Raw genomic sequence first — 27835 nt, forward strand, 5'->3', positions numbered from 1 at the left:
AGTGTGTTGGTTCACGCATTTGAGCTCAATACTACTATATGTTGGGGATAGCAGAAGCATCAAAGTTCTATAATCATTCTAATTGATATAATGGGAGAGAGCAGGAGAGGTTAGATGGAACATGACACTCCAGTATTACTTCATTCCATTAGTTCGTCTGACTTTCTTGCAGGATGAACCATTACATGCCTTTATACCGTTACATAATGACTCTTGATACATTCCTTACATAAATGTACTAGAATATCTAAGAGACAACTATCAATACTTGCATAGGATCGTAAAAGGCACCTCATGACGAACCCTAAAGATACATCATGAATACTAGCATTGAATTGTTCATGACTATTCAACTCATGGGACCCTTTACTTGCCATGATGCTTGACATAAACTATTTACTTGTTGACCCTTTGACTATACCTTATAGGATACCTTGTAGAATACCATGTAGGTTGACTCAATTGAGGTGACTACTAACTTCAGTTTAACATGCAACAAATCATTCATTCGTATTGCTCCCTGCCCCCGTGAAGTCATCTTGGTTGTTCTATTAGCGACAACATAAGCTCCTGCTCTAGACTGTACTGCCTAGTCGAATCACTAGCATTGTCTTTAACTGGTATGTTGCCTGGCAAGCCTGCTGTCATTCCACCGTTTTGTATAACACCAAAATCATGCTTTAATTTTCCGAACCATCGCATGGTGTCAAGTTTTTCTTCCACCTCCCTCATTGTTGGCCTTTCTTCTCCTTTCAATCTCAAACATAATTCAGCAAGAGAAGCAACTGTTTCAATCTCTTCTTCTCCTCTGTCTTCCACAATGTTGGGGTCTAAAATGTCAAAGAGATGATTCTCTCTTAAGGAACAAATGAAATCAAAAGTTAGAGTTCTCTCTGTATATCTACTGTATGAAATTGGATCCTTTCCGGTTAGCAACTCCAGGAGAATGACTCCAAAGCTATAGACATCACTTTTTTCTGTTAGTTGGCCTGTTTGATGGTATTCAGGATCCAAGTAACCATACGTTCCTTGAACAGCTGTGGTTACATGTGTTCGATTGAGAGGAATAGATCTTGAAGCACCAAAATCTGATACTTTTGTGGTATAACTTTCATCAAGAAGTATGTTAGATGACTTGACATCTCTGTGGAAAATTGATATTGAAGCAGCATAGTGGAGATATGACAGTGCACTTGCAATTTCAGTAGCAATCCTTAGACGAACTTGCAATGATAGAGGAGCAAAGTGTTGGTTGTCATGGAGATGGTCGAAAAGAGTTCCTCCAGAGATAAATTCATAAACTAACAAGGGGACTTTGGATTCTAGACAACATCCAAAGAGCTTAACCACATTCCTGTGATTGATTTGAGAAAGAATGACCATCTCATTTATAAATTGATCTAACTCAATCTGATTTGCTATTTTTGACTTTTTGATAGCAACCACACGTTGGTCTGATAGAATTCCTTTATAGACAGTGCCATGGCCTCCCTTACCAACAACACGAGCACTATCAAAATTATTGGTGGCCTTCTCCAGCTCTTCCAGTGTGAAGATTTTCATCCTCTCAACAAGAGTTTCGTCGGAAGAAACAAGCTGCTGTAATAACAAACCTCGATTTTCATGAAAGAACTTTTTCTTTCTTTTTTTCACATTTCTTTCCTTCAATTTTCTCCAAATCAGAACACTAGATCCAAGAAGAAGAAGAATGCCTACTCCAACACTTCCGGCAGTTATAAAAATTGTGCCTGCCAAGATATGCAAGAACTTATAATGACATACTGCAACATTTGGGACGGTGGACAAATTAAGATCAGACAGGCAGGAGAAAGAAGCAGGAATGAATAAATAAATAAAAAGCTTCCATTTGTCGTGGCCATGATAGAATCAGATCCTCTCCAGTTTGTGTCCACTCCATCCAGTGAAATCGGCCATCACCATCCCTGCAGGTGGATTTCTTCTATTGCTAAGGAGTAATCAAACAGAAGGTTTCCATTCTAGTTTTAAGCATGTCTTATCAAGCAGCCGACGTTAGATAAGTAAGAATCTCCTGAATGAATGGTGACATAGATGGAAGTTAGATAATCCAAAATTGAGCACCATGAATATATTTGGATATTGCCAGCTTCCTTCATTGTTTCTATGTACATCCGTGATTCAAGAAAAATATATCAATTCTTAGGTAGTTAGGTGTAGAAGAGAGAACACACCTAAAATGGACTCATCTCTGATGCAACCTGCTGCTATCAGAGCATTTCCATGGGTGCCTTCTGGACAGTTGCAAGTGTAGCTCCCGGGGGTATTACGACAGGCTCCATAGCATGGATACTGCTCCCGAAACGCGCACTCGTCTATATCTACAAGAGAAACAGCTTTGTAAGAAGAAGAAGCCATGCTTTGAAGCAAAATTTAGAATTATGAGAAGTTGAGTCACCGAGCAATAAATTGGTGGTTTGGTGGGCAATTCATGACTCCCTCCACTTTTAAGACGAGGGAGAGAAAGAGCCACACACACACACACACAGAGAGAGAGAGAGAGAGAGAGAGAGAGAGCTTGAGTCCACTCCAGCTTTTTTTTTTTTTTTTGAAGGAAAAGGGAAGCAAGGATCGCCATTCAGATTTATCAAAAAGAGTAATTACAATGAGATATTCATATAGCAAAGCAAGTCCTCAACAATAGCAAGGGGAAGCTTCAAAAACTATAGAAAGTGGAAGTTACAAAACTACACTGAATTCTGAGTTTCAAAAGCAAAGACTACAAAGCAAACAAACCCAACAGAAGATCAATATGGGATTATGAAGATGAGACAGTACGGCAGTAACCAGCAACAAGAGAATCAGCCTATTAGATAAGCCAAGATGGTCTTGAAGGTTTTTGGTGGAGCAAAGAGTCTTCCAACTATGAAAGTACTAAAGAGTAACCTACAGAATAGAGAATGATAGAACTTTTTCTGTGCAAAAATAATCTTGCATTCCGCTCTTTCCAAAGAGTCCACTCCAGTTCTTGTGGATTGATATCTTGGACAGATTAACTCGCGGATCAATAATTCCATATAAAAAACTCAGAAATCAATAAGAAATATACTTATCAGTAATGTTATTTAATTTACACAAAAGTTTAGGTACTATAAGAATTGACATGCGCGCGCGCGTGAAAGTACAACAAAAGTTGTGTGCATAAAGACTCATAAATAATAATTATATGTGGATTCTGGCCAAGAATAATCATATATGCTTAGCCAACATGATATATATGAAATATTCTTTAATTAGACAGAGGTAGTTTGACCAAGTTAGATCGCTGATCCACCCAAAACTCAGCTGAGTTATTCAACTAAATTAATAGCTGAGTTTCCTAATTACGTTTCTAAGGCAGAAGCTAGCAATTCAATGATGATCGAACGCAAAATTTGATCAGACTCCTCGCTTGACCGGATGATCCTTGATTCAGACAACTGAATTTAGGGAAAAAGGAAATTTAAAACTCGTGATCAGTACCTTGGCATCCATTGGAGAGATAGGGATTGCCTTCATAGCCCACCGAACAGTTGCAGTAGTATCCAGGGCCGTTGGGAGAGTCAGTACACTCGCTGTTCTCGCTAAGACAAAGGTAAGAAGTGGTGTTAAGCTTGACTTTCTCACAGCTCGTGCCTCCTACTGCCCAGTCCAGCACCACAGGTACCCCGTTCTTATTTCTCTCGTAGAAGTCCAACGATGAGATATCAGAGGCCTTGAACTTGTACCATTTCTCATCTGCCAAGAAAGAATAGATGCAAGGATACGCCTGGTGGACGCCGGTGCTACTATCAGTGGGATCAATGGTACAATAATACTGGACAATCCCCTTGGGAATGGAAGCCTGGCAGCAGCCCAAGCCATTGCACGAGCCACTGATGGCGCTGCTTATATTGAAGCACGTCGGCAAGCATCCACTGACGTACTTCTGTCCATCGGAGTTTAGTATGTACGCGTAAGTGTTGCAGCCAATAGCGGTGAATTTGTTGCGAGTGTCAGAAAGCTTGAAGGGTGTCCCCGTAAAGTTCATTATCGAAAAGCCCGAGGGCGCGTTTTTTCCGTAGTTACACTGCCAGTTGAGGTTCCCGTAGACATGCGCGATTCCTTTTAGCAAGTCGACGTCGATTAGCTCGACGTTGCCACCTAAGAAAGGCTTCGAGTCGTTGCATGTGACCTCGAAACCTTCCATGAAGCAGTTGGGGCCAATGCCGAAGGGGTACGGGATGGAGATATTGCCGCACGTCGCTGGGCAGTCTGGTGACCAAGTAATCGTTGATGCCACCGCTGCTGTTCCGAGTAGCAGCAGCAGCAGCTGTAGCTGGAGCAAGAACGCTGGCAGGGATGCCATTCCTCTACTTCTGAAAGATTGCATATGACGGAAGATATCAGCTCTTTAAATAAAGATGCAAAGAAAAAAAAATTTCCAGGCATGTGTTGGTTCTGTCGTAAATTTCGTGGACATATTGACGCGGAAGAGGAGACCCTTGGAATTAGTCTTCACCGGCAAGCGTGTTGTCCCCTGACTTTGGTGACCCTCTAGATACTTTTCAGGATGAGGACCAACTTGGCTGCTGTTCTAGATATTTATTGTACCGATCCAATAAAAATACATCCATCAAGATTAGAAAATAAAATATATAAAAAAATTAAAAAAAATATCTGTCGCGGCGGTCCACAATATAATTTTCATGTGATTAGACATAATATCATCATCCACTTTTTGCACCGAGATTTTGACTTTTTCTTAAATAATTTCATTGTAAGGAAAACTTCTTGCAGGATTGGGACTTGACTTAGTCCCTCTTAACATTGAATGTTCCTTGTGATATGTTTGGCGTGAGTTTGAATGTTTTGTATCACAAAACTCTCCCATACTTTTGTGACTTTGTCCCACCTCCGCTGGGAGAAGTGACAGGGACAAGCAAAATAATATTGTATTCGATTGGTAACTCTGATTTTATTTTATACTAACCTCTGTCTCGTTCTACAAGCAGTTATTCTTGTTTCACACCTCCTTGTTCTGTTATATCACCTCTACCTACCAGTCTTTTAAGACGAAATCTTATTCTTACCAAAAAAAAAAAAAAAATGCAGCTTTAGATTAGAATTTTTATTAGCAATGGAAGGTTTTTCAAGGCTTCAAAGTTGTTGCATCAAATATTCTCTTTTGGAAAGAACGAAAATTAAATCCAAACCCCTTTACGAGGAGCAACGCCATGCCTGCCTAGAATAGCTACCAAAAAGTACAAAACTGATTTGGATTCTCCTTAGAGAAAGTGTTGCCTTCTTTTTGATGGAAAAGGAGGCAGGGACTGCCAGCTATGATTTGTTGATAAAGAAGGAATATTTATAGAAGTAATTACAAGAAAAAGTGCCGAGAGAAGCTCAGCAAGTGAGAAAGGAATTAAAAAACAGGGAGCTGTAAGGATGAAACAGGGGAATAAGGTCACCGTTAAGAGTTGAACAACGAGTCAGACCGTTCCTGTCAACGGATGATCCGTTTCAGCCGTAGATAGTAGTCCTCCAGAAGATCGAAGAACCATTTTAACATACCCACATAGCTTCAAAACCTGTAAGAGCTATCTTTTTACAGGACACCAACCACCCATAGAACTGGGTAACTACATCAGAGGCACAAACCTACGGAGAATTTGCTCTGTTTAGCCATGGCCAGTTATGTTTCCACATCGACATCCAAGGGGCTCGTCCCCGCTGGATAACAGATTATTCGGCTACTCTCAAACAATCCAGCTTGTCAAGAAGGCTATGCAGCTGGGACAACCTCCTGGTAGGATCTGAAGGGATCCAACTTTTCATCGGGTCAATGCATAGTGTTTAGCCATGGCTAGTAATGTTTCCAATTCAGCCGAGCAAATTCTGAAATAACCCCCGTATAGGTGAAGAAGAGGCATGCATCTCTAGCCTTATAAGTGTCCTTGGGGCTCCAAGACCACTCGATCTTATCTTCATCCAATGATAAGCTTACTGGGAGGTAACAGATAAGGGTACTTCAAGTTCCTCATTGCTTCTGGGTGCCATATTATCCTTAAAGAGAATTCTTTGGTTAGTGCAAGTCAAGAATTCCACAACTGAAATGTCTGGTCTCAAAGTATGGAAGAAAAAGGAGGGAAGAGATCCCTGAGAGATATGTTGGTAAACCAATTGTCGAACCAAAATATAGTCTGTCGGCCATTGTCCAGCTTGAAGGAAGCGCTTGCCAAAAAAAGGGTCCATTGTTTTGGTAGCGCTATGCCCAACATACAACCAGATTCTTTACCTGGCTTGATTGCTTATGGAATAGGATGATAACGGCTCGATATGGAAAATAGAGCCAAAGGTCTAAAACTCCAGATTGATCATGGCTACTCTTTCATCTGGAAGGAGATTTATATTTGCACTCCGACAATGATGGCCCGGCCAGATGGTGATTAGAGATGAAATTTTGATTGATGTGAGCCAGGACGCTTGGATTTTCAGCTTGTGCCTCTCACATTGGCCGACCTATGTTAGCATGGAGATATATGACCACTTGCGAGTCTGTGATTTGATCACTGCCAACGGCAAAGGTTGGAGGGCTCAGGATATTATCATCTCTTTGGTGGTCAACTTGCTGATAGAATTCTTGCTATCCTGATTCCTATTCATCGGAGCCAGGACTTGAGAGTATGGGTGCAATTTTGCTATCCTAAGATTTCTGTTAGGGACCTTGTTGACATGAGTAAGCCACTGCTTGATAGGAGGATTGAGGCTACTTAGATTTAGAGAGTAGCTGTCCATCTTAGGGTCAGACTTTTTTTTTGGAAGATTGTCCAGAATTAGTTTTTGACGTGGATACTTCTCAGGGATAAAAGCATGGAGTTTCCGACTGCATGTCCAGTCTATGAGCTGGAGGATGAGTCGATGAAGCATACCCTCCTTTATTATTCGAGGATGAGTTTGATTTAAAGGATGGTAGGTGGTTAGTTTTGGGGGACGAATAGTGGCTCTTGGCTTTATCCCTTCATAGACATTATCCTTTAGAATATAGCTGAGAGATCGATATGGGTGGTAGGATGGCATACATCACCTATCAGATATGGCTATCGAAGAGTCGCTCTCTTGTGATATTAGGATTCGAGATAAGGCGAAGCATCTAAAAGTTCATCCGCTCTTTTGTGATATTAGGAGATTCTTTTGTCGTTCCATCATGACGTCTTTTCGGCATGTCTTGGAGAAGACGAACAATGTTGTATAATGGAAATTCTTATGACCCAATCAAAGAAGATCGAACTATTGTTCACACTAACCTTCTAAACTCCGCATGATGCAGTATCTTGCCAGGTGAGCAAGGCTTATACTACGGACTCTTCTATTAAGTCACTAGCAAGGTTTCGATCTTTGACAAGATCCAGGTTAAGATACCGACTTCCCTATATAATGTATATAAAAACTTAATTGGCCCTTTGCCGTCTCCCGGACAACCAATGTTGCTCGATTTTTTTTAGTATTTTCTTTTGCTATATCTTAAATAAATTTTTAGTTAAAAATATCAAAACAAATGCATAAAATGAGTGGTTAATTATAGTTTTGTCTTATTGACCAATATAATATATCCAAAATATTGATGGGCATCAGCAAATTCCTTCGACGACCACCAATCTTGTTCCAGTGATCTTAAGATCATTGTTCAAGACCACAATTTGTTTTTTTTTTCCCTTTGAGAAAAGAGGAGGGTTAACCTCAACCCAGCCACCCACCGTGTCGGTAGAATATGAATCCAGGTAATCGGGCACCACCCTGTCAGGGACTTGCCTAATTGGCAAGTTGGCACCCACTCTGGAAGACCACAGCTAGATGGGGCAGGCTCTACGACAACTACAGGACTATTCACTTTGAAGATATTTCTCTGACAAGGAGGTAGATTCATTCATTCAGAAACAGATAACAACTTATGGTAAAGTTACCCACAGCTTGCCCACCTAAGTTGCACAGATATGCAGTACTCAAGCTTAGATGAAATGATACATATTCTACCCTTCCAGACAAACCATACAGGCTATAACAAATAACCCCAGGTCATACAATAAGCTTAGATGGAATCCCTCTGGTTCTTTGCAAACTTCTGGTGTCTCCTATCCCAGCCAGGATAAATAAAATCTTGACTCATCTCAATGTTAGTCAACCATGGAGATAGCTAATACCTCTTCATTTTTAAAGCATTGATGCCTAATAACTTTGAATAACCCTTGGGTAGCAATCTATTGAGGATTACTTGGTACCTTTTTTCTCTTCTCATCAACTTCAGCACTCCTAAGCACTTGACTGTTGATGCAGCACGTCAAGTCATCAATCTGAACATAGGCATTTCTCGTTTGAAAAATCAACAAAGTCCCAATATTGATAGGCAAGCCCAAATAGAAAACGCTATGGACCACTTCGTTGTGCCAAGGAGATAAAGAATCTACTGGAATCAATAGTACTTCTGCAAGAATATTATAATTTATAAAACAAAAAAAAGGTATGGTTAAAAGGTCCCCAACAAAAAATGGAAAATGTTAGGGGAATTGGTAAGATAGGTGATAAATCTATGAAAAAAATATAGAAATAACGGAAGGACCGTTACTGTTGAGGTTGGATTCTCTCTAATAGTCGAAGGGCTCAGTTCAATTAATAGTGAGGATATATTTAGAAGGATCTTGAAATCTCACCGGTCCATCTTAGGCTCTCAACCCTCATCATGCGCATTACAAATGCTCAATGCTGGCATGAAACAAACAAGGCAAGGAAAGAAAAAATGCCTAGCTTATCACTTAGGAGGTGTTTGATTTGCAACTGGAATCGAAATCAAAATGAATTAGAATCGAAATCAGAATGGCCAAATCCTCTGAAGTATTTGATTCATGACTGGAATCAAAATCAGAATTGAAATAAAATTTGAAATACTTAGGGAAGAGTCGGGATTAAATTTTAGGTGGATTAGACCATTCTCAATCCACTCTAGAATTGGAATCCAAATAGGACTCCTCCCAACCAAATAGTTGGAATAGAAGTCATCCATTTTCACTCCGATTCTAAAATCTAACCCCCTGCCACCCTCCCACCCCCTCCCAAAAAAAAAAAAACCAAACATCCCTTTAATTTTTGATTAACATGTGATAATCATCTTTGCCAATTGCCATGTCCTTGCATCAAATGTGCCCTGTGCTAGTATTCAAAAGTAGATTAATAATGAATAATAATTAAAGTGGGGTAATCTTCCCAGAGCATTCTTTTGCGGGCGCTTGTAGTTAGTTATATTTGTTTTAATGTCGTAACTCATATACATGGGGATAGAAACAAAGCAATATTTAGCCCCGAGTACTCAAAGGTAGTCTATCCTTGCATTATTTGGTAGCCATTAATTTGATCAGAAGTTATACATTGACTGATCAGAGTTAACCTATAAAACATTTATAGAACACCTAAAGACAGAAGCCATGGTGAATTGCTAAGTATTAAATGGGGCAAAAGATTAGGAAAATAGTTGGGTAAATTTTCACTATAACTATGTGCTTCTTTCTTTTGTTCTTTTTGAGTGTTGTCGTAGGCCCTATAACGACATCATACAAAACAAAAATGCCTTGACACCCACTTGGGTGCAGCACCCTGTCACAACCTAAACTTCCCAGTATCTTTAATGAGCTCCTCTGCATGTAAAGCATTATTCGATCAGATTCCTACGGAGTCCAAGATAATTTACCATAACCACTTAGTTAATTCGGAACCTAATTGGCATTTAAAATTTACAACTGAAACACAAATGCATAATAAAACAATAACACCTTCAGCATCTCTATACACATTCTTATAATATGAGCAAAGACATCTCAAATACAAGCCTCATCATCATGAACAGATGATGATCAGTAACGTAGACACGTCTCATCTCTTAGAGCTAGAGGAGCCACCAAGTACAGCTAACACCCCTTACTCCATTTATTAGCAGCATGAGCAAAACCTCACAACACCACCATCAGCAGCAGCAACATGAATTCAATCACGAAATTAATTAAAAAACATCGATTTAACTCTCCGGTTCGGCCTCATCGGCATACCCCTCGTCCTCCTCCTCAGCCATCGCATCCTGGTATTGCTGGTACTCCGACACCAGATCATTCATATTACTCTCCGCTTCAGTAAATTCCATCTCATCCATCCCCTCCCCAGTATACCAATGCAAGAAGGCCTTTCGCCTGAACATGACCGTGAACTGCTCCGAGACACGCCTGAACATCTCCTGTATCGACGTCGAGTTGCCCATGAAGGTCGCCGACATCGACATGCCGGTGGGCGGGATGTCGCAGACGCTGGACTTGACGTTGTTGGGGATCCACTCGACGAAGTAAGAGGAATTCTTGTTCTGGACATTGATCATCTGCTCGTCGACCTCCTTGGTGCTCATCCTGCCGCGGAACATGGCAGAGGCGGTGAGGTAGCGGCCATGGCGGGGGTCGGCGGCGCACATCATGTTCTTGGCGTCCCACATCTGCTGAGTGAGTTCAGGGATGGAGAGGGCTCGGTACTGCTGGGAGCCACGGGAGGTGAGGGGGGTGAAGCCCACCATGAAGAAGTGGAGACGAGGGAAGGGGATGAGGTTGACGGCGAGCTTTCGGAGGTCGGAGTTAAGCTGGCCGGGGAAGCGTAGGCAGCAGGTGACGCCGCTCATGGTGTTGGAGATGAGGTGGTTGAGGTCGCCAACTGATATATAAACATGCCATTATAGAATGAGCACCTAATTATAGAAGAGCTGGGATTGGGCTGTAAAGTGATCCAAGTTTCATGCCAGAAGTGTAGTGTTTAGCGCCTGCTAACAGAGTACAGAGAAGGTATGTTGACCTTCCCTTGTTTGAGTAAATGGTGATTACATATCTATCGCTAGCTTATTGGTGGGCTCCGTCAACATAACAGGGAACAAAAATCATATGGGGCGGGCACTATAAAATGTCGTATGGGTGGGCTTCATAGTTTACTGCATTTCTGTTAATATCAATCTTAAAAAATATCTAAAAATCAAAAAAAAAAAAAATTAATAATAAAATTATTATTAATTCTATAATTAAAAATATTTTCTTTCTTTCTCATTTTCAATATATATTTTTTAGTGATATATATTATATGACTATACGATACACACTAAATAAAATAATCATCAAACAAGCCAATACATTCCTACAAATAAGTCGATATATACTGTAAATTTTTTTAATATATATCAATTAATGATCTAATACACACCTACAGATAAACTGATATATAGATTACCGAACTTACTATTCACTGGTATACAGTATATGACCAATTAATATACATCTAATAAAATATTCATCGGACATCCGGATGCGCGCGCGCGCGCTCGCGCGCGCGCGCGCACACACACACACACACATATATATATATATATATATATATATATATATATATATATCAATAAATCATGTAGTATGTATCAGTTGCTTGTATGTTGTGTACTGATGAATACTATATTTTGAAAACTGTGTATTGCTTTATCTAAAGATACATATTGAGACTAGATCTGATCACCGATAGGGTTTGGGCCTAGAAAATGTTAAATTTTACATAGACCTGACCCAAAGTCTGATTAAAAATAAATAAAGTTTAGGCCCAAAGTCCGGTCCATGATCAATTCTAATTGGGACGTCGGATGAATATTTTGCTAGATATGTATCAACTAGTCATATACCGTATATTAGTGAATACTAATTAAGTTCGACAAATCATATATCCATTTAACTATAAGTATGTATTAAATAGTTACTAAATGTGTATCAAAAAAAGCTTATCGTATGTATCACTTAACTATATATTTAGTGCGTATCATATGATCATATGGTATGCATCACTAAAAAATATGTGTTGAAAATTAAAAAAAAAAAAAATTTAATTATAGAACTAATAATTTCGTTAGTAAAAAAAATTTAATTTTTAAATTTATATTTTAAAATTAATATTAAGAGAAATGTAACAAACTATGAAGCGAGCTCCATATGATATTTTATACTGCCCATCTCATATGATTTTTGTTCGATAACAGGAAAGGCTGAAATGGCTTGAGAAAGGCTAAACTCACCCAAAGACAAAAAGGTGGGTCTAACGTACACACGTAGAGACGGTTTAGATCTAAATATGTGCAAACAAGTAGCAGAAAAATGGCTTGCTAGAGGTGCTGGTCATGACTACTGGATTGAGTCTGGGCTGACTCGTTTTCTTGTCGTCGGCCACTTACAGTGGGACCCGAAACTGGAAGAGATATTCGGGACAGGTTACGTAGTTTGCCCTCATTCATCAAGCGGCGAACGTATCATTTATATATATAGCCACCAATATATTACACCATGGCACCGAATTCTCAACAAGATCATGTCACTATTGATAACGCCAGCTTGTGCCGATGGAGAAATTATTAATGAACCAGGTCACCGTGGTCACCGTGGATTTAGGATAAATTTATCCTAGATGAATTCATTTCATCCTATGATCAAATTATTAGATGGATCTATTTCACCTTCCATCTAATGATTTCTGAAGGGTCACATGCATGGCCTGAGTGATGGGCCCCATTATGGAAATAATTTCGCAAAAGTGAGTTAGTTTTGTGCGATTGTCTGTTGTTACAGCATTGCTCATTATTTAATAGAATAGAATCCCATCAGTGTTGTCCAGTTGTTCGACATTTTGTTCAGCTAGCATTCTCTAGCTTATTGATAAAGATCCAGCCAGTTTCTGAAACAAGCTTAGATCTACCGTCGAGTCGAAAAATCACAACCATACTAAATTTTAATTCCTAGACGGAGAGGTGGAAAGCCAGAAAGGTCCTGCGTTAATATCTAGTTCATGCTCAACTTCTATTCTATGTTTGCTCCTTGTAAAATTGGCAAAGCTACAATTACTCAGAAAAATCACTAACCAAGCACTCTGCTTCATTTAGTGGCATATTTCATGATGCCAATTCAAGGGGAGCAATGACAACACACCACGCCAATAAATGATTTTTTAAGTGGTTTTTCTGGAGTTGCTCAAGTATTTTCCATGTTTCCCCAAGATCGAGGAGCTTGGATCATCCTGCACTCCTAATACTGAAACAATTCATACTTGGCAACCTTTGTTTCATTAACATTTCTGAATTCATCGTTTTCTTGTTTATAGCTGAGATGGCAAATATTGTCAGCGTAAGGGTCAGGTTGGGTCCGAGCCTGATGGGTCCACAGGTAAACAGTGCAGGTTGCTATTATTGTATACAGCCACTATGCAGAGCAAAGAGAGAGGGAGAGACTCACAGCTGGGGTTGGTGAGCTTGAGGGTCCGGAAGCAGATATCATACAAAGCCTCATTGTCCAGCACCATGCACTCGTCGGCGTTCTCCACCAGCTGGTGCACCGACAGCGTGGCGTTGTACGGCTCCACCACCGTGTCCGACACCTTCGGCGACGGAAACACCGAGAACGTCAGCATCATCCTGTCCGGGTACTCCTCCCGGATCTTGGATATCAGCAGCGTCCCCATCCCCGACCCCGTCCCACCCCCCAACGAGTGACATATCTGAAACCCTATGATAACATTGCAATGAATCATTCTCTTCTTATTCACCCACCATATAATTAACCAGAACAATGTATCCATGTGTTTGTTTATATATATATATATATGTACCTTGGAGGCAGTCGCAATTCTCGACCTCCTTGCGGAGTACGTCGAGGACGGAGTCGATGAGTTCGGCGCCCTCGGTGTAGTGGCCCTTGGCCCAGTTGTTGCCGGCGCCGTTCTGGCCGAAGACGAAGTTGTCGGGGCGGAAGAGCTGGCCGTAGGGGCCGGTGCGAAGAGCATCCATGGTTCCGGGTTCGAGGTCCATGAGCACGGCACGGGGCACGTACCGGCCGCCGCTGGCCTCATTGTAGTACACGTTCACGCGCTCGAGCTGGACGTTGGAGTTGCCCTTGTAGTTTCCGGTATTGTCGATGCCGTGCTCGTCGCATACCACCTCCCAGAACTTGCCTCCGATCTGGTTGCCGCATTGGCCTGCTTGGATGTGGAGGATTTCTCTCATCTTTGATGAATGATTCGATGATCGTAGGAAGGAAGGAAGGTAAAGAGGAGGGCAAGAAAAAGTATATATGGGATCGATATTGGGACAGGAATAGAAGAAGAAAGCAAGGGAGGAGGAGAGGAAAGTATGGAAGAAGTATCAGGGGAGCTTGCCACGAAGCTTTCTAAAGGGGAACCGATGGATGGAGAGCGATGCTATTTTTGGGAAGCAGCAGATGGTGGGAAAGAAGGGGTGTGGTATGTGTTAAAATGGAGCAATAATGTCATACGGAGATTTAATATCCAGCCTCATGTCGTGGTGAAGGGTAATGGGCTTATCAACGTGGAAAGATGGATTATTGCGTACCAACTCGATCTCGAGTTTAGCTGGGTGCTGAGTGGCTTACTCGCTGTACGAGTAATATCAAATTAGATGTGGGGGATCCCATTATTTCCTGTCGTGAGATGGACTCGCCAACGAGAGCAACAAGTGGTGTGAGCTGGCAATGAAAAGAGACAAGGTGGTGCTTCGGATCAGTTGTTGGGTGGTCCTTTTGAGACAAGATTGCACTCATGGCATCGACGCATTGTTTGTAGTTACTAAATAATAATTGAAAAATGATATCAGTCTCCAGTCCCATCTCCAAACAGGAGGGGGGAAAGACGGATCTCAGAACCTACCAAGGAAAGCTGTATGAGAAAAGTTATCAAGCCCTTTTACAACTATAGCAAGTTTTGTTTTATAATTGTGACCAAAAAAAGACCCCTGAAGTTTCAACATGAAAAGGGTTCGCCTAAGCTTGATCTTCTAGAGTAGTCGCTTGCCAAATATCTAGGTCTAAATCTACTACCATATCAATGTCAGAGCAACTCAGGCTGGGAGATGAGAAACTAAGCCAAGGCAATAGTAGATTGGCGGTCTCCTTGCACAGTGTCCTGATCTCACATACAAATGCGAGACTTGTTTTTTAACACCATAATAATGGGATCTTTGGAGAGCTATTTGCACACAATCCCTTGGTAGGTATTTAATTATTGTTCACGCATCTTCCTTTTGTAAAGAAAGGTACAAATCGATTGATTTGATTCACTGAGCTTGTTTGTTGTTCAATTGTTCTCTCACCTGCATGCTGTTGTAGGTCCAGAGAATGTACATGAACACTTAATGTGGCATTCAAAGCAGTTGATGCAGCCCTGTTACAGATTTTATATCCACGTCGGTACACATTCATTCAAACCAGAGCTGGAAACCTTCAGAAACAGAAATAATGCTTTTTAAACATGTAATATGTCGTAATAATGATCTTAGGAATGAGTCGCGCAAAAAAAATAAAATAAAATAAAATCTATCTCAAAACACGACACTCCTACTCAAAAGAAGAAAAGAATGGTCTCGTGCGTCACGTCGTACGAATGGGATGTCATATGTACGAGGAATGCTGGGAAGATTGTTGGTTTCCATGGACTCAACCATTTGAAAAAAAAGCCATTATTTAGTCCAATTAAAAGACAAATGAATACTTTTCGATTTTAACCAATTATTTTGAACCAAAGATACTTTACCAAAAGGCCCATAAAAGAGAAAGGAACCCGCAGTCTTCCACAATCCAAAGAATGTCACCTTTACCACATTAAACTCGCTCCCAGATACACAACCTTCAACAAATGTTCTTCCAGAAAAAACCAAGCTTCAGGAAAAAAATCCAATAAGGAGACACGGATGACAAAAGAGCCACACTGACGATTTAAATCATTCCACTGCTGTACACAATTACATGTTTACCAGCAAGATGGAGATTTACAACGCATGCCTTTGGGAGAAAAAAACACTAGAGAACTTCTATCTAGGGATGAAGGATCAAGCTTTCTCATACTCGTCAGACGGAATCAGTTTGCAATTTCTTTCAGGGGCACTATGGTGGCTGTTGCTTCCGTATATACATGCATGATCCATATGGAGAGGTTTGGTGTACAACAGCAGGTGGTTACGAAGCATCATAGCCACAAGGCAAATGAACAAAAGCTGCTTCAATATCCAAAGATTGTAGTTCTGAATGTGCCTAAACCTGAAACAGAAAGCCCCTTAAAAATCATCAAATCAACTGTCTATCACGGTATTCATTGACAATCTCAGAAACTTGAAGGTGGGATATATCTTTTGAACAAAATTTAATATTTTTACAGGCAGGAATACCTGAAAATTTGAGCATTCATCACCCTACCAACAGTTAATTTAGCCTGTCTTTAATGGCCCCCATCCTTCTTTGTTTCTAGGGATGACCCATCTTTCAGCGCTTCACGAGCTTCATTTTCCATTCCAAGGGCCAAAAGAGCAGCAGCCTGAAGATAAAATGCAGTTGGCCAAGTTGGAGATATGACTAGGGCCTGCATTGCATCATTAAGAGCTTGCTGTGGCATGTCACTCATCAGATATGACAGGCAGCGTCGTGCAAAAATCGTTGGAGAAACCATAGTTCCAACTTCAATGAACTGCATGTCATAAAAAATTATTTAATAACATAGGCTTGCAGATCTATTGAATCAATAAATATATTGACATTTTCAGTTCCATATGACGTAAAAGCAATCATAAAAATAGCATGTTATAAACAACAAATTTCTAAAGTTCCCCAGACAGTGAATCTCTAATAGGGAGTCAGCTTCAGACCTACCACAGCAATTCAAGGATATTGTAATGAATGATGCAAGAAGATGTGTATAAACAAGGGCTTTATAAATACATATATCAAACGCTCACTTGGCAATAACCATGAAAGGATGAACGAAGAGAGAGAGAGAGATACAATCTCCCTTCATAATTCAAAATTTCTGTCAAGTGCCAGATGCAAAATTCATAAGTAAAATAAAAATAATAAAATAAAATAAATAAAAAATTAAAGAAAGGAAAAAAAACTCACATGCACACACACATGCATAGAGATCAGCATGTGCGTACACAAAAAATAGATACCAAGATCATTCCAATATTTGCATCCAACTCCAACTATAAAGATTAATGATAAGATTGCCTAATATCTTACCTAGTAAATGATACGTATGAGGAAACTTTTCACACATGCATTGCAGATACTATCTTTGCCATACATTGGAACTCAAGTTCTAGCATATTAAATTCTCGAAAAAATTATATGAACACCTCTTCAACTTTAATCAAATTTTATTTACACTTATGTACTTTAAAAAGTGTCAAACTAACCCTTCTAGTTTTCAATATGTTCCAATATAGTCCAGTCGTTCATTTTACCAACAAATGATGTGAGCTTTCCCACTCAATGGATGAAAATATCCCTCGTTCATGGGTGGGCTTGGTGGAGGAAGAAAATGAAGAGAAGTGGATGAAGAGGAAGAGGAAGAGGAGGTGGAGAGAAGGGCCACCGACAAAGAATGAGTTGGAGAAGGAAGAAAAAAAAAAAAGAGGGTGGGGAGGAAAGGGAGGAGGAAAAATGGATTGCCGGCGAGAAGAGATGAAGGTAAAAAGAGCTGCCATGGAAGGGGATGGCTTATGGGCGGCTTGACTTGGAGGAGGAGGATGAGGAGAAAAAATGGATGAGGAAGAGGAGGTAGGAGTCACCATAGAGGAGAAGAAATGAGTGAGGAAGAAGGGGGAAAGATGGGTTGCCAGTGAGAAGGAACAGATATTGAGGGGGCTATCATAAAGAGGTAGGGCTCATGGATGGACTTGGAGGAGAAAGAGAATGAGAAGGAAAGAGAGGATGGTAGATAGACTGCCGACAAAGAATGAGTTCGAGGACAAAGAGAAGAGGATGGGGAGGAAGAAGAGGAATAAGATAAGAAGAGACGGAGGTGGAGGGGACTGCCATAGAAGGGGATAGTTTATAGGCAACTTGGAGGAGAATCAGGAGTGAGAGGAGATGAAGGAAAGAATAGAGGTGGAGGGAGCCATAGAGAAGGAGAAATGGATGAGAAAGGGGAGGAGAAAGAGGAAGAGGAGGAAGGAGTAGAGAGAAAGAGGAACGCCAGTGATGGAGGAAGGGATCAATCGAAGTGGAAGAAGATGAAGATAAGGATATTTTTATCATTTTATAATATTTTGTCAATAGAGATGGACGGTTGGACCACGTTGGAACATATCGATAACTAGAAAAGCAATTTGACACTTTTTAAAGTATAGGAGGTGTAAGTGAAATTGAACTAAAATTGACGGAGTATCCTGTAATTTTTTTCTAAATTCTAAAACTAATATAATGTCTTATATAGGTAGGAAAGGAAATTGTTCTGTTAACTGGATATTTAATGTGGACTAGAATATAATTCAATTTTTGTGCAATGACTCCTCTCAACTTTTTGGATAATGATTATTTCTTCATAAAGAACGATACTTCATTCTTTTTAGATAAAGCTACCGAAATTAGACATTTAACACCTAATGATTTTAAAAAAAAAAATAATCAAAATGAAAGTTGCAGCTTCCTATCACCCCCTGCTCCAATGTTGCATATTTGCCACATACTAGTTCAAAAGAAAATCAATTGATATAAAAGATTGGACCATAAATACGTAATCTGATGAAGGTACTTCATTGAGCCTGAGCATCAGTTAGAGTATCCAAAACTACCCCAGGGATTTTTTTGATCACACATAAAGATAAAATTTAAGCCATAACCCATCCATGCAGTTTTGTTACTGATGTATTATTAAACAATAATTACAATTTAGAAATATGACAACCTATACAACTACAAGAAGGAGAGGATGAAAATTAACAACAAAAAATAATAGGTCAAATAACTTTGTCCAAATATTAAGCACTAGGATTTCTCAATTTCCTGTCCACTGCCACACCTTATGGCCCAAATAATAGAGTATAAGATTTTTACCTGTCATTTTCTACCCTTTTCTTATAGACAATACATTTCTAATTATATGACAGAAAATATTGCAGGAAAGTTGGCTGGTCTCAAAAAATTCAAAAAAAAAAATCCAAAATCAAAAATAAAGAAGATAATGCTAAAGTCCCCAGTGTTTTATTTTATCATATGGCATAAATGCCAATTGCAGCTCTAAAACCATTTTAGCTGAACAATGTTCAGACCTTGATGTGTTAACTTTTGTCAAATAATTATACCATAGTGAGTGATTTAAAATGATTCAATTAGCAGATGAAGGTTCGGAAAAAAGTTTATGGCAAAGATCATCCTCAGCCATGATCTCGTTACAAAAATGGTAATGGAGCATCGCTGTTGGTCTTTTTCATGAAAAAGTAGGTGGATTGAAACACTCCTAGTCATAACTCATTTAATCATTGGCATAATTAAACATCCCTAGAAGATACATACTATACCAAATTATGCATAAGAGGTATCTAATTCAGTCCTCAAAAGAAATATGTAGTTAGACAATTTTATAACTTCGGTTTACTTATTATTTATACATAGATATTCTACAATAATGGGAATAATAACATTTTGAGCAAAATAACAAAAAGGAACTAGCTATCGTCAATGATGAGTATTTTCAGCATTTAGAAAATAGTGAGGTTCGCGAGTATAAACGACATCAAACGTGCATTTATGAAAAAAAATTAAACATTTGTACATCAAGAAAATTTCTAGAAATGTATTCAAATGGTCAAAATTAGCAAGTGATTAGCACACATAAAGTAACCTGGGTGTAGCAATCAATTGCTGTATTAAAATCTTTATGCCTAAAAGCAGTATCACCCTTCTTCTTTGAGTTCAATGTTTCTTGCATTTGATTGGTCCACATCTGAAATGACAGCTGAAAAAAGGAAGAAAAAAGAAAAAAAAAATAAGAAAACACAAATATTGTCGACAAATAATTAGATAGTATAACAGATTAAATTCCAAGAGATGATCAAAACATCTATGTCAGTTATATGCCAGAAATGAAAAATGTAGCCTATGCTCACACCAACATCAGTAACTTGGTAATTAAATAAGTATTGCAAAAAAGCATCATCTATCTACTCTGCCAGAAGCCCCATCAACGAGATAAAAAACGTGCAGCCTCGGTAGTGTCACAAATTCTACATGGGTTAAAACTCCGGGTTTTAACAAATTCTATCATCTGAATAAATTTTGATGGTCAAAGAGTCAAATATTTGTCAAGCATCACAAGAAACAAAAGACAGAAACATACTTATAAGCATGTAAAATCAGGGCTTATCTGCCTTTTCTTCTAAAGCCTGGAACCAGGATAAACCATATCTAGCCAAAAACTGGGTTTTCTGCAGTTGGAAGCAATAATAGAATATATAAATGGAATAGAAACACTATTCAGGGTCATTAGAAAGGTGGCACAATACTTGTATCCTGTTCTCTCAATCTCAGACAAGGCATACAAACAATTTTTTGGGAGAAAAACTCATGGTATTCTAGTCTCCATAACTGTTTTATCTCTTTCATAGCAGCTTATACCCACAAGGAGCTTCTATCAATATAAGCTTGTCATTTCGTTCCCACTCCCTCTTCTTTGGAAATCATTGCAGCTAGCAAGCATACAAATATTTGCATGAACATTTGTACAAATATTTCCATGAGAATAGTAACATCCATACAAACAAAAACACATTAATTTTATACACAAATAAGTTTACATCTAATACTGAAAATTGAAACTGGAAGTCTCATACACCAACCTCATTTGCTGTTCCCTCATCATCTTTATACCCAATCTTTTCTAGGATTTCATGTATTGCGGTCAAATCCATTCTAGAGCAAGCTTCACCAAGTGGGGAAAGAGAGAGCGCCTCCAATGAAGATGCACCACCATGTGGCATGTCCATCAGAGCATAAGAAGCAACCTACACAAAATATCTTGTAAATACTCATCATGATTTAAATAAGAAAATAAACCAATGATTTGTTCTTGACACACTATAAGTTACACAGGCCTCTATAAGCATGAAGATGCATTGGGCGTATGCAGAATGTGCCATCTAAGATTACAAGCTTAAGCTCCATTAACAGTACAAATTGTCAGTATAACATGTAGAAATTGTGAATAGAACATCTACATGTGCATGGAAAAGACACCGCGCATTGGAAGTTATATATGCATGAGAGACTTAAGCAGCAGCCTTGGACATTATCCAGAACTGGAGATGGATAAAAATGGCTAAAGCTGTTTTGGTCACTTAACCAGTCAATGAAACAGCATTTTCATTTTTTTTGGAAGGAATAAAAAAAATATTGCCAGTACATCGTCTAAATTTTGCACTCGGTGTACAAGAAATAGCACAAACAATTTCATGTCTCTGAGAAATGAATACAAAGCAATACACATGAAAGATGTTATAGTCATTTTCCAGTTAGGAGAAAACTGTTGGCAGTTCTGAGGCCTAGACAAAGCAAAATAGAGTCATATGTTGCACAACCATGGATAATGATACTGTAACCACAGTATCGCTAGAGCTCAACTGCAATAGCAATGTCAGGAGGGGCTTCCCTCCATTGTCATCTGGAAACTATAAGTGCAAATGTGAAATTCCACCAGCCAATGCAATGCAAATGAACAGGTTGAAAACATGCATGAAGACACATTGAATTAAAGCTCTTCCTCACCGCTAAGCCCAACATGAATAAATCAACACAAGCAGGATTCTTCAAACTACAGTATTTATCATCAGACAAGTCAACAATGAACAATAGCCAGGCTTTACTTCTTCAAACAGATAGAATACCATCATTTTGAGGTTTGAGTTTAACAGATGGTGATTGAGAAGATTCTTTCATTGATCCAAGAAGTGAAGACTTTTACATGCTCAAGGAGATTCTATCTATACCATTTTTATTATTTCAGGCAGAAATGCAGATTGATGATGAATTTAACTCACTATAAAATGCTTAACTGGTAATTTTAGCATGACTAAACAAAAAGAAACTTCATTATGGACATAAATATTAAAAAATAAACTTCACTATGACCAATCCATTCCACTGAACTAAACTGTAATACAAGTACAAAAGAAGAAATATACCAGCATGCTTCAATAGAGAGAGAGAGAGAGAGAGAGAGAGAGAGAGAGGGGTTGATGAACTCACCTCAGTCTCCTTTTGAAGTGGGGTCAATGCAAGAACTAACGACTTTACGTTAGGCCGCTCTCGTTGCTCATACTGCAAACATCTTGAAGCTAAACGTACTAATTCAGTCCCATCCTCATTTGAAAATTGACCTTCTAAACATGAGTCCGTCAGCATGTTGAAGTTACGATCTCGTATCAAGTCAAGGGCCTGCAGAGAAATTCTAGAACCAATTAGATTCAGCATGATGCACTGATGCAGGTACATGAATTCTAAGAAAAAAACTGTAGAGTACATAATGTCAAAGGAAAGTATTATTTCATCATTTCTAGCAATGAGAGAATTTCTGAACAATCATGTTTCAGGTGAACCAATCAACATATGCCTGCTCCAGAGCCTGGAAGATCAAGTTGCATATTTCCTATTAATTTAACATTATACTATCTTCATGATCTGCTTCGATCTGAGAAGATTTCTTCATATTTAGTCATGACAAATGAGAACACATCACAGCTGAAATCAAAATCATTTCATCTACGAGAATCTAGCATAAAAAACCTTAGCATCTAAACCGTGTATTACATTGGCATCCGTTCAAACCTATCAAACCAAGATTGTATTTTCATGAGGCGATGTTTTTCACATTAACTGTGATTCATTTCCATGCACCCCATAACTTGTCACACATCATGACTCGAATACTGTGACTGGGGGTTGATGATAACAACAAAAATGAATGGTAATAGTTAATAATATAAAATAATTAATCACCCATTGTGCCCAACACCCAACCCACACATTTTCACACTAAAAAGCCAGCCGCACCCCTTCTAAAATATCTCTATTTATCTGTCTATCTCGCTATCTACACATGCACAAATATACATTTGATAAATATATATGTATATATGTATATACACATACATACATACATACATATATAGTACAATATATATGCTATGGATATATCCTGTTCACCCTTTCCAACCATTCTATGTAAAAACGGCTTGCTCAACCTCCTTAGCTGTAAATTCTTTACCAAGCTGGTCGTCCCACCCAGTTCACCTGCCAAATCCAGCCTGGTTAGAGTCAATCTTAGAAGTGCTTGACAACATAAACACAGATCTATAGTTGTTCTTAGACTCTTCTATCATGAATTCCAATGACCTGAAATTATTGCTCTCTCTCCTTTTATTAGTTACTTTTAGGTGAAGTATGTATGCTTTGTTCAGACACTCAACCATAGACTTCATGTTCCAACTGCCAAGCTGTGCTTATTCTGCAAAATTTAGTGATCAAAAACAAAGGGAGACAGAGCAGGGGAAGAAGCATTGTGCAGTTGCCATGGAAGTGGGCCAAAAACTACTACTTACATGACTAGGAGGGATGTGCTTTCCACTAAGAACATCAAGCAACAACGTGCCAAAGCTATATATGACACTTTCTGGTGTAACTCTTCCTGCAAATTCAATGAGAAGAAATTAGATGATATAAATAATTAGTGAGTCTATCAAAAATAACGATAATTATAAATAAAAATGTGCAGAAACGTCTGCTTTTTTTATAATTGATCAACTGTCTAGGCAAAAAGAAGTCTCGACAATTGACCTCCCAAAATAAACATCATCATCCAAAAGAGCTTTTATATTTCCTTGTCAATAATAATCGTTTCATTCTTACGAGTTTATGATATCAATTGTCAAATAATGCAGACTTGCAGAGAGTGGAAATTTTTGTCTTTTACATTGGCAAGGCATTGTATAAGTCAACACAGTCTGGTAGCATAGTGGGTTTTCACGATATCTAAGCTCCAGATGGCTTCACCAAGTCAATCAGTCCAGACCCCAGAAAAGACAAAAGACAAAACATCCTTAGAGAAGAGTGATGCATTAATCCACATGAAGATGCCCGTTTGTTGTACAGAACTTTAAGCATGGAAAGGGTACATACCAGTTCTTAAATACTCAGGAGGGGTAAATGCCAAATTCGTGCTATAACTTTTGCCGTCGCGACTGTTCTTCATCAAGCCAAAACATGAAAGCCTAGGATTACAATCCTGCAGAATACTAATCCACAATAAGGGATACAAACCACAAGAGCAGGAAGAAAATGATGGCATCAGACCAATGTGTAGCCACATACTCACATCATCAAATAAAACTCTATAGGCATTAAGGTCATGATAGAGAGCACGCCCCTTACTAGTGCAATAATCCAAGGCTTCAGCTAGATAGAGTACAACCCTTAATCGCATAGGCCATTTCATAGGTTGTGTTTCCCCTATAAAATGGAAGAGATAAAAGGATCAAATATAAATTAATGAAATGTTGAATTTTAAATGGCAGAGAAGGAGCAATGAAGCATGTCGCCAGCACGACAAAAAAAGAAAAAACAATAAGGAAGAAAATAATGGATAAATCAAGGCAATACATGTTTAAAGTTAAGAAGTCTCCGAATGGACAAGATTTGCGCTTAACTGATGCAACATGTCAATGATGTTAATATGATGAGGGAGAAAAAGAAAAGTACTGGATGTCATGTTGGCAGGTCTTGGTCCTTTTAATTGGCTGGAAAGCTAACAAGCAGTAATGAGAATGAAATTCTAGCGGATAGAACAAGCTTAAGAGCTGAACTGGTACTGAGATAGACAAATATTCAATGATTCAGGAATGATATAGGCTGCAATGAAATGCAAGGTGATAATACAAGGGCCTTGTTGGCCAGTGTTGAACTCATTTAGAATGAGGAGATAGTTTTGCAGAGAGTTGTGCTATATTATTGAGGAGTTAAAAACAGGGAGTATGCATAAGAAATAGGGGAGGCTTGGTGATGTGCTTAGACCTAAGCAAATCTAGCCCGGCCCACCCCAGCCTGATTTTGGGCAGGCATTTCTGGCCCAACAGGATGGGCTCAAGCTCACATACATATAGGGCCTAGCTTGGCATTCTTATTATCAAATTAGTATTTATTTTCCTATCCTGGCCCTAATCTAATCAGAGAGAGGAGGAGAGGTTTGACATACCCCCATCTCCCCACCCCCCCTCAAAAAAAAAAAAAAGAAAAAATGCTGGGGGAACAATTGCTGGCAGCTACCACCAACACCATCAGCTCTGGATCTAGAGCACGGAGTTTGAACCAGACCAAGTTGGGCTTGGCACTTCCATCTATCATTGGATAGAGCTTAAGTTGCGAATAGTGACCTTAGTGTAGGTCAAGTTGGGCTTGGTCCTAGAGATTTCATGTTAATATTAAGCTATGGTCTGGACCAACCCAACCCAGCCTAGTCTATGCACTAGTCTAGTTGTGACAATATGGGTTCTTTGCTCTCATTTAGACCCAAAACTGAACCATACAAAACAAAACAAAAGAGAAAAGGTTAGTTGCATCAGCACAGGTTAGGATGGAGGATGATGATACAGAAAAGAGAAGTGGTGATATCACTAGGGGAGGGGGAGAAGGGGAAGAAGGGATAGAAAAACTGTACTTTTGGAAATTGAAGTAGCTTGCTTCATTTAAATACACAAACCTCAGTTATGTATGGGTGCATCCACTATTAAAATCTTTGAACTAAAATTTCTAAAGAACACATGAACACAATATTAGTCCTTTTAAATAAGGATAGTACAAGTACATCTTTCATTCCAAAGAATTTTTATTCACCACTTTCACATGCAAATAGAACAAAAGCAAGCTGGATTAGTAAACAAAGAGTTTCCCAAAATAAGCAACAATAGCACATAAAATAAGGCGGTGGCATCCATCAGGAACTTACAATGAAAAAGATGTTTTGCAAGTGTATCATTCGGCATAAATTCTGCCACGAGCAGCCTCTCATTACCTTCACAACAGCAGCCAAGCAAATTTGCCAATCTATTGTTTCGAAGCTGACCTACAGCCTTTGCTTCTTCCTAAAGTAAAAATTAAGCTGTCAAAATATGTGATTTCGCACACTGAGAATGCAAATAGGATAACATATTGCAAGCAGCCTATATTTGGCAAAATATTTATTCTTCTACTAGTTAAAATAGCCATCACGAAGCACTACTTAGTGTTCCCTGGATTGATGAAACCATCATAATAAGTTATTCATAAATTGATTTCCTAACAAAAAATTCTATTCGTGTTCCCTGGTATTGATGAAACCATCATAATAAGTTATTCATAAACATATTTCCTAACAAAAATTCTTTGGCCATTTTATGAAATCAATTATTATAATGGTGTTACTATTTTTATCCAACTTCCGCTTTAGGACTCTCATCTCCTCAGCATGCATCTCATTTGCCTGTAGTTTACCACACAACATTTTCGGCCTTATCATGACCTCATCTTCATGGAGCAAGGACAACACAACTCTAATGAAATACCTCAATGCGTTCCGTAACCATACCTATCTATTTTGAATCCTACATGATACTTTGCCTAGCTTTTGCATGTATTTTAGTTCCAGGAAAAGGAAAACAAAAGATGGAATTAACTCCAGAGGATAGCAAAAAGTGTGAATTTCAGTACCAAGAACTGTCGGGGATCAGGCCATGCCGACCTATTGAACCTCTTCACCGCAATCCTCCTCTGTGCATCCAGCTTCCCCTTGTAAACAACATTCGGGGCCTTCTCCCCATGCTCCGAAACGATGTTCTCCACAGCAAAACCAGAAGTGGCCAACCTAAGCTGCTCAAAAGAAAACTCCTGGAAGGGAGGCAGCTCATATGTCTCTCCCGTCTCCTCAGTCTCTGCAACAAAAGAAAACACCACCATCACCACCCATGACAGACTCTCTGAAACAAGAGTTCGAACTCGAATCAGGCCTGCGAACTCACCAACATCGGGAGCTTCAAGAACCGTCCCCTTGTACCGAGAACCCCAACAGCACGTCAACTTGGACACTCGAGAACCCATCCTAAACTCTATATCAACACTAGGAACAATCCAAATCCACTCACAATAACATTATCACCACCTGCAACGAGCTGGAATCCCAAAAAAAAAAGAAAAAAAGAAAACCATTCAGTCCACCAAATTTCCAGAGTTTGAAGCGATTTTTATCCCATTCCAAACCAAATCTTGGAAACAAGCATTCCAATTCAAGAGATTCCAATCAAAAAAGCCAATCTATCCATCCGGATCTGGGATTGATCAAAGAAGAGAAAAAAACTACCTGAGTCCGCTGCTGCTCGATTGAACAGCATCAGAACAGAGAATCAAGCTCCAACAATAGATCTGGATCGAGAATACCAGAGCTGGCCGTCGATCGAAGACCCACCGACTCGAGCAAATCGAAGTCTTTGGAGCGCTGGCCGATTCAAAGCGGCGTAGGGGGAGGGTACGATGGAGGGATAGAAAGGGGGAGATCCGATCTCGTCTTCGGGTTATTTCGGAAAACATGATTATTATTTTTAAAAAAATTTATACCGACATGCCGTCCTTCCAAAGCCTTTAATTATGATTAACGATTATTTTATTGGTTGGCTTCTTTAATACTTGATTTATTTTTTTCTCGTATTCCACCGCCGTAGTAGAATTTCTACCGCTAAAAGATTAAATAAATAAAGCCGTTTGGTGGACTGCGAGTCGCCTCTCCGTCTCTGTCCTATTCGTAGCTTTCCGCCTGCCCCTCTCCCGCCGAAATCGCATCGCTACCGTTGGATGAATCGTCCTGTACGGCGGAAGGCCTTCGTCGGCCGTTGGATCGGCGGGCTCCGCCTTCAATTACGACTACGGGGGGGAGTGGTTTGGTG

At 39.3% G+C, this 27835-nt stretch overlaps 3 protein-coding genes across 5 annotated transcripts; all 3 read right to left on the bottom strand.

The window, feature by feature from the left end:
• Positions 1-110: 110 nt before the first annotated feature.
• LOC105054847 (wall-associated receptor kinase 2-like) lies at positions 111-4446 on the bottom strand. Its single transcript, XM_010936464.3, has 3 exons — positions 3499-4446; positions 2211-2357; positions 111-1748 (listed from the first exon to the last, which is right to left on the bottom strand). The coding sequence occupies exons 1-3, from the start codon at positions 4385-4387 to the stop codon at positions 535-537; spliced, it is 2250 nt and encodes a 749-aa protein (XP_010934766.2). The 5' UTR covers positions 4388-4446; the 3' UTR covers positions 111-534.
• Positions 4447-9725: 5279 nt separating this feature from the next.
• Positions 9726-14380, bottom strand: LOC105054846 (tubulin beta-7 chain). The gene is made up of 3 exons (XM_010936462.4): positions 13702-14380; positions 13329-13598; positions 9726-10731 (listed from the first exon to the last, which is right to left on the bottom strand). Exons 1-3 carry the CDS (start codon positions 14093-14095, stop codon positions 10058-10060), a joined length of 1338 nt encoding a protein of 445 aa, XP_010934764.1. The 5' UTR covers positions 14096-14380; the 3' UTR covers positions 9726-10057.
• A 1291-nt stretch (positions 14381-15671) lies between these two features.
• Positions 15672-27487, bottom strand: LOC105054845 (probable serine/threonine-protein kinase BSK3). 3 transcript variants are annotated; one of them, XM_073246634.1, is made up of 12 exons: positions 27256-27487; positions 26918-27067; positions 26610-26830; positions 25936-26005; positions 24244-24377; positions 24048-24153; positions 23471-23556; positions 22119-22307; positions 20714-20878; positions 19720-19833; positions 16268-16563; positions 15672-16139 (listed from the first exon to the last, which is right to left on the bottom strand). In XM_073246634.1, exons 2-11 carry the CDS (start codon positions 26994-26996, stop codon positions 16318-16320), a joined length of 1410 nt encoding a protein of 469 aa, XP_073102735.1. In that variant the 5' UTR covers positions 26997-27067; positions 27256-27487; the 3' UTR covers positions 15672-16139; positions 16268-16317. The 3 variants fall into 3 exon arrangements, with proteins under 3 accessions (XP_073102735.1, XP_010934763.1, XP_019709683.1); XM_010936461.4 differs by having other exon boundaries at positions 25870-26005; XM_019854124.3 differs by having other exon boundaries at positions 15672-16155; positions 25870-26005.
• Between the last annotated feature and the right edge of the window lie 348 nt (positions 27488-27835).

The sequence above is a fragment of the Elaeis guineensis genome, chromosome 12 (genome assembly GCF_000442705.2).
Source record: "Elaeis guineensis isolate ETL-2024a chromosome 12, EG11, whole genome shotgun sequence".
Taxonomy (NCBI): Eukaryota; Viridiplantae; Streptophyta; class Magnoliopsida; order Arecales; family Arecaceae; genus Elaeis; species Elaeis guineensis.

Excerpts from the sequence above, each read along its gene's own strand:
- LOC105054845 (XM_010936461.4), bottom strand. The coding sequence starts at position 26,996 with ATGGGTTCTCGAGTGTCCAAGTTGACGTGCTGTTGGGGTTCTCGGTAC. Across the intron at positions 26,831-26,917 it reads TCTTGAAGCTCCCGATGTTG|AGACTGAGGAGACGGGAGAG; the intron begins GTGAGTTCGCAG and ends CTTTTGTTGCAG. Across the intron at positions 26,006-26,609 it reads CTGATCCCCGACAGTTCTTG|GAAGAAGCAAAGGCTGTAGG; the intron begins GTACTGAAATTC and ends TTTTTACTTTAG.
- LOC105054847 (XM_010936464.3), bottom strand. The coding sequence starts at position 4,387 with ATGCAATCTTTCAGAAGTAGAGGAATGGCATCCCTGCCAGCGTTCTTG. Across the intron at positions 2,358-3,498 it reads TCTCTCCAATGGATGCCAAG|ATATAGACGAGTGCGCGTTT; the intron begins GTACTGATCACG and ends TTTCTCTTGTAG. Across the intron at positions 1,749-2,210 it reads CAGAGATGAGTCCATTTTAG|GCACAATTTTTATAACTGCC; the intron begins GTGTGTTCTCTC and ends ATATCTTGGCAG.
- LOC105054846 (XM_010936462.4), bottom strand. The coding sequence starts at position 14,095 with ATGAGAGAAATCCTCCACATCCAAGCAGGCCAATGCGGCAACCAGATC. Across the intron at positions 13,599-13,701 it reads GAATTGCGACTGCCTCCAAG|GGTTTCAGATATGTCACTCG; the intron begins GTACATATATAT and ends ATGTTATCATAG. Across the intron at positions 10,732-13,328 it reads CAAGCTCACCAACCCCAGCT|TTGGCGACCTCAACCACCTC; the intron begins GTGAGTCTCTCC and ends TTTATATATCAG.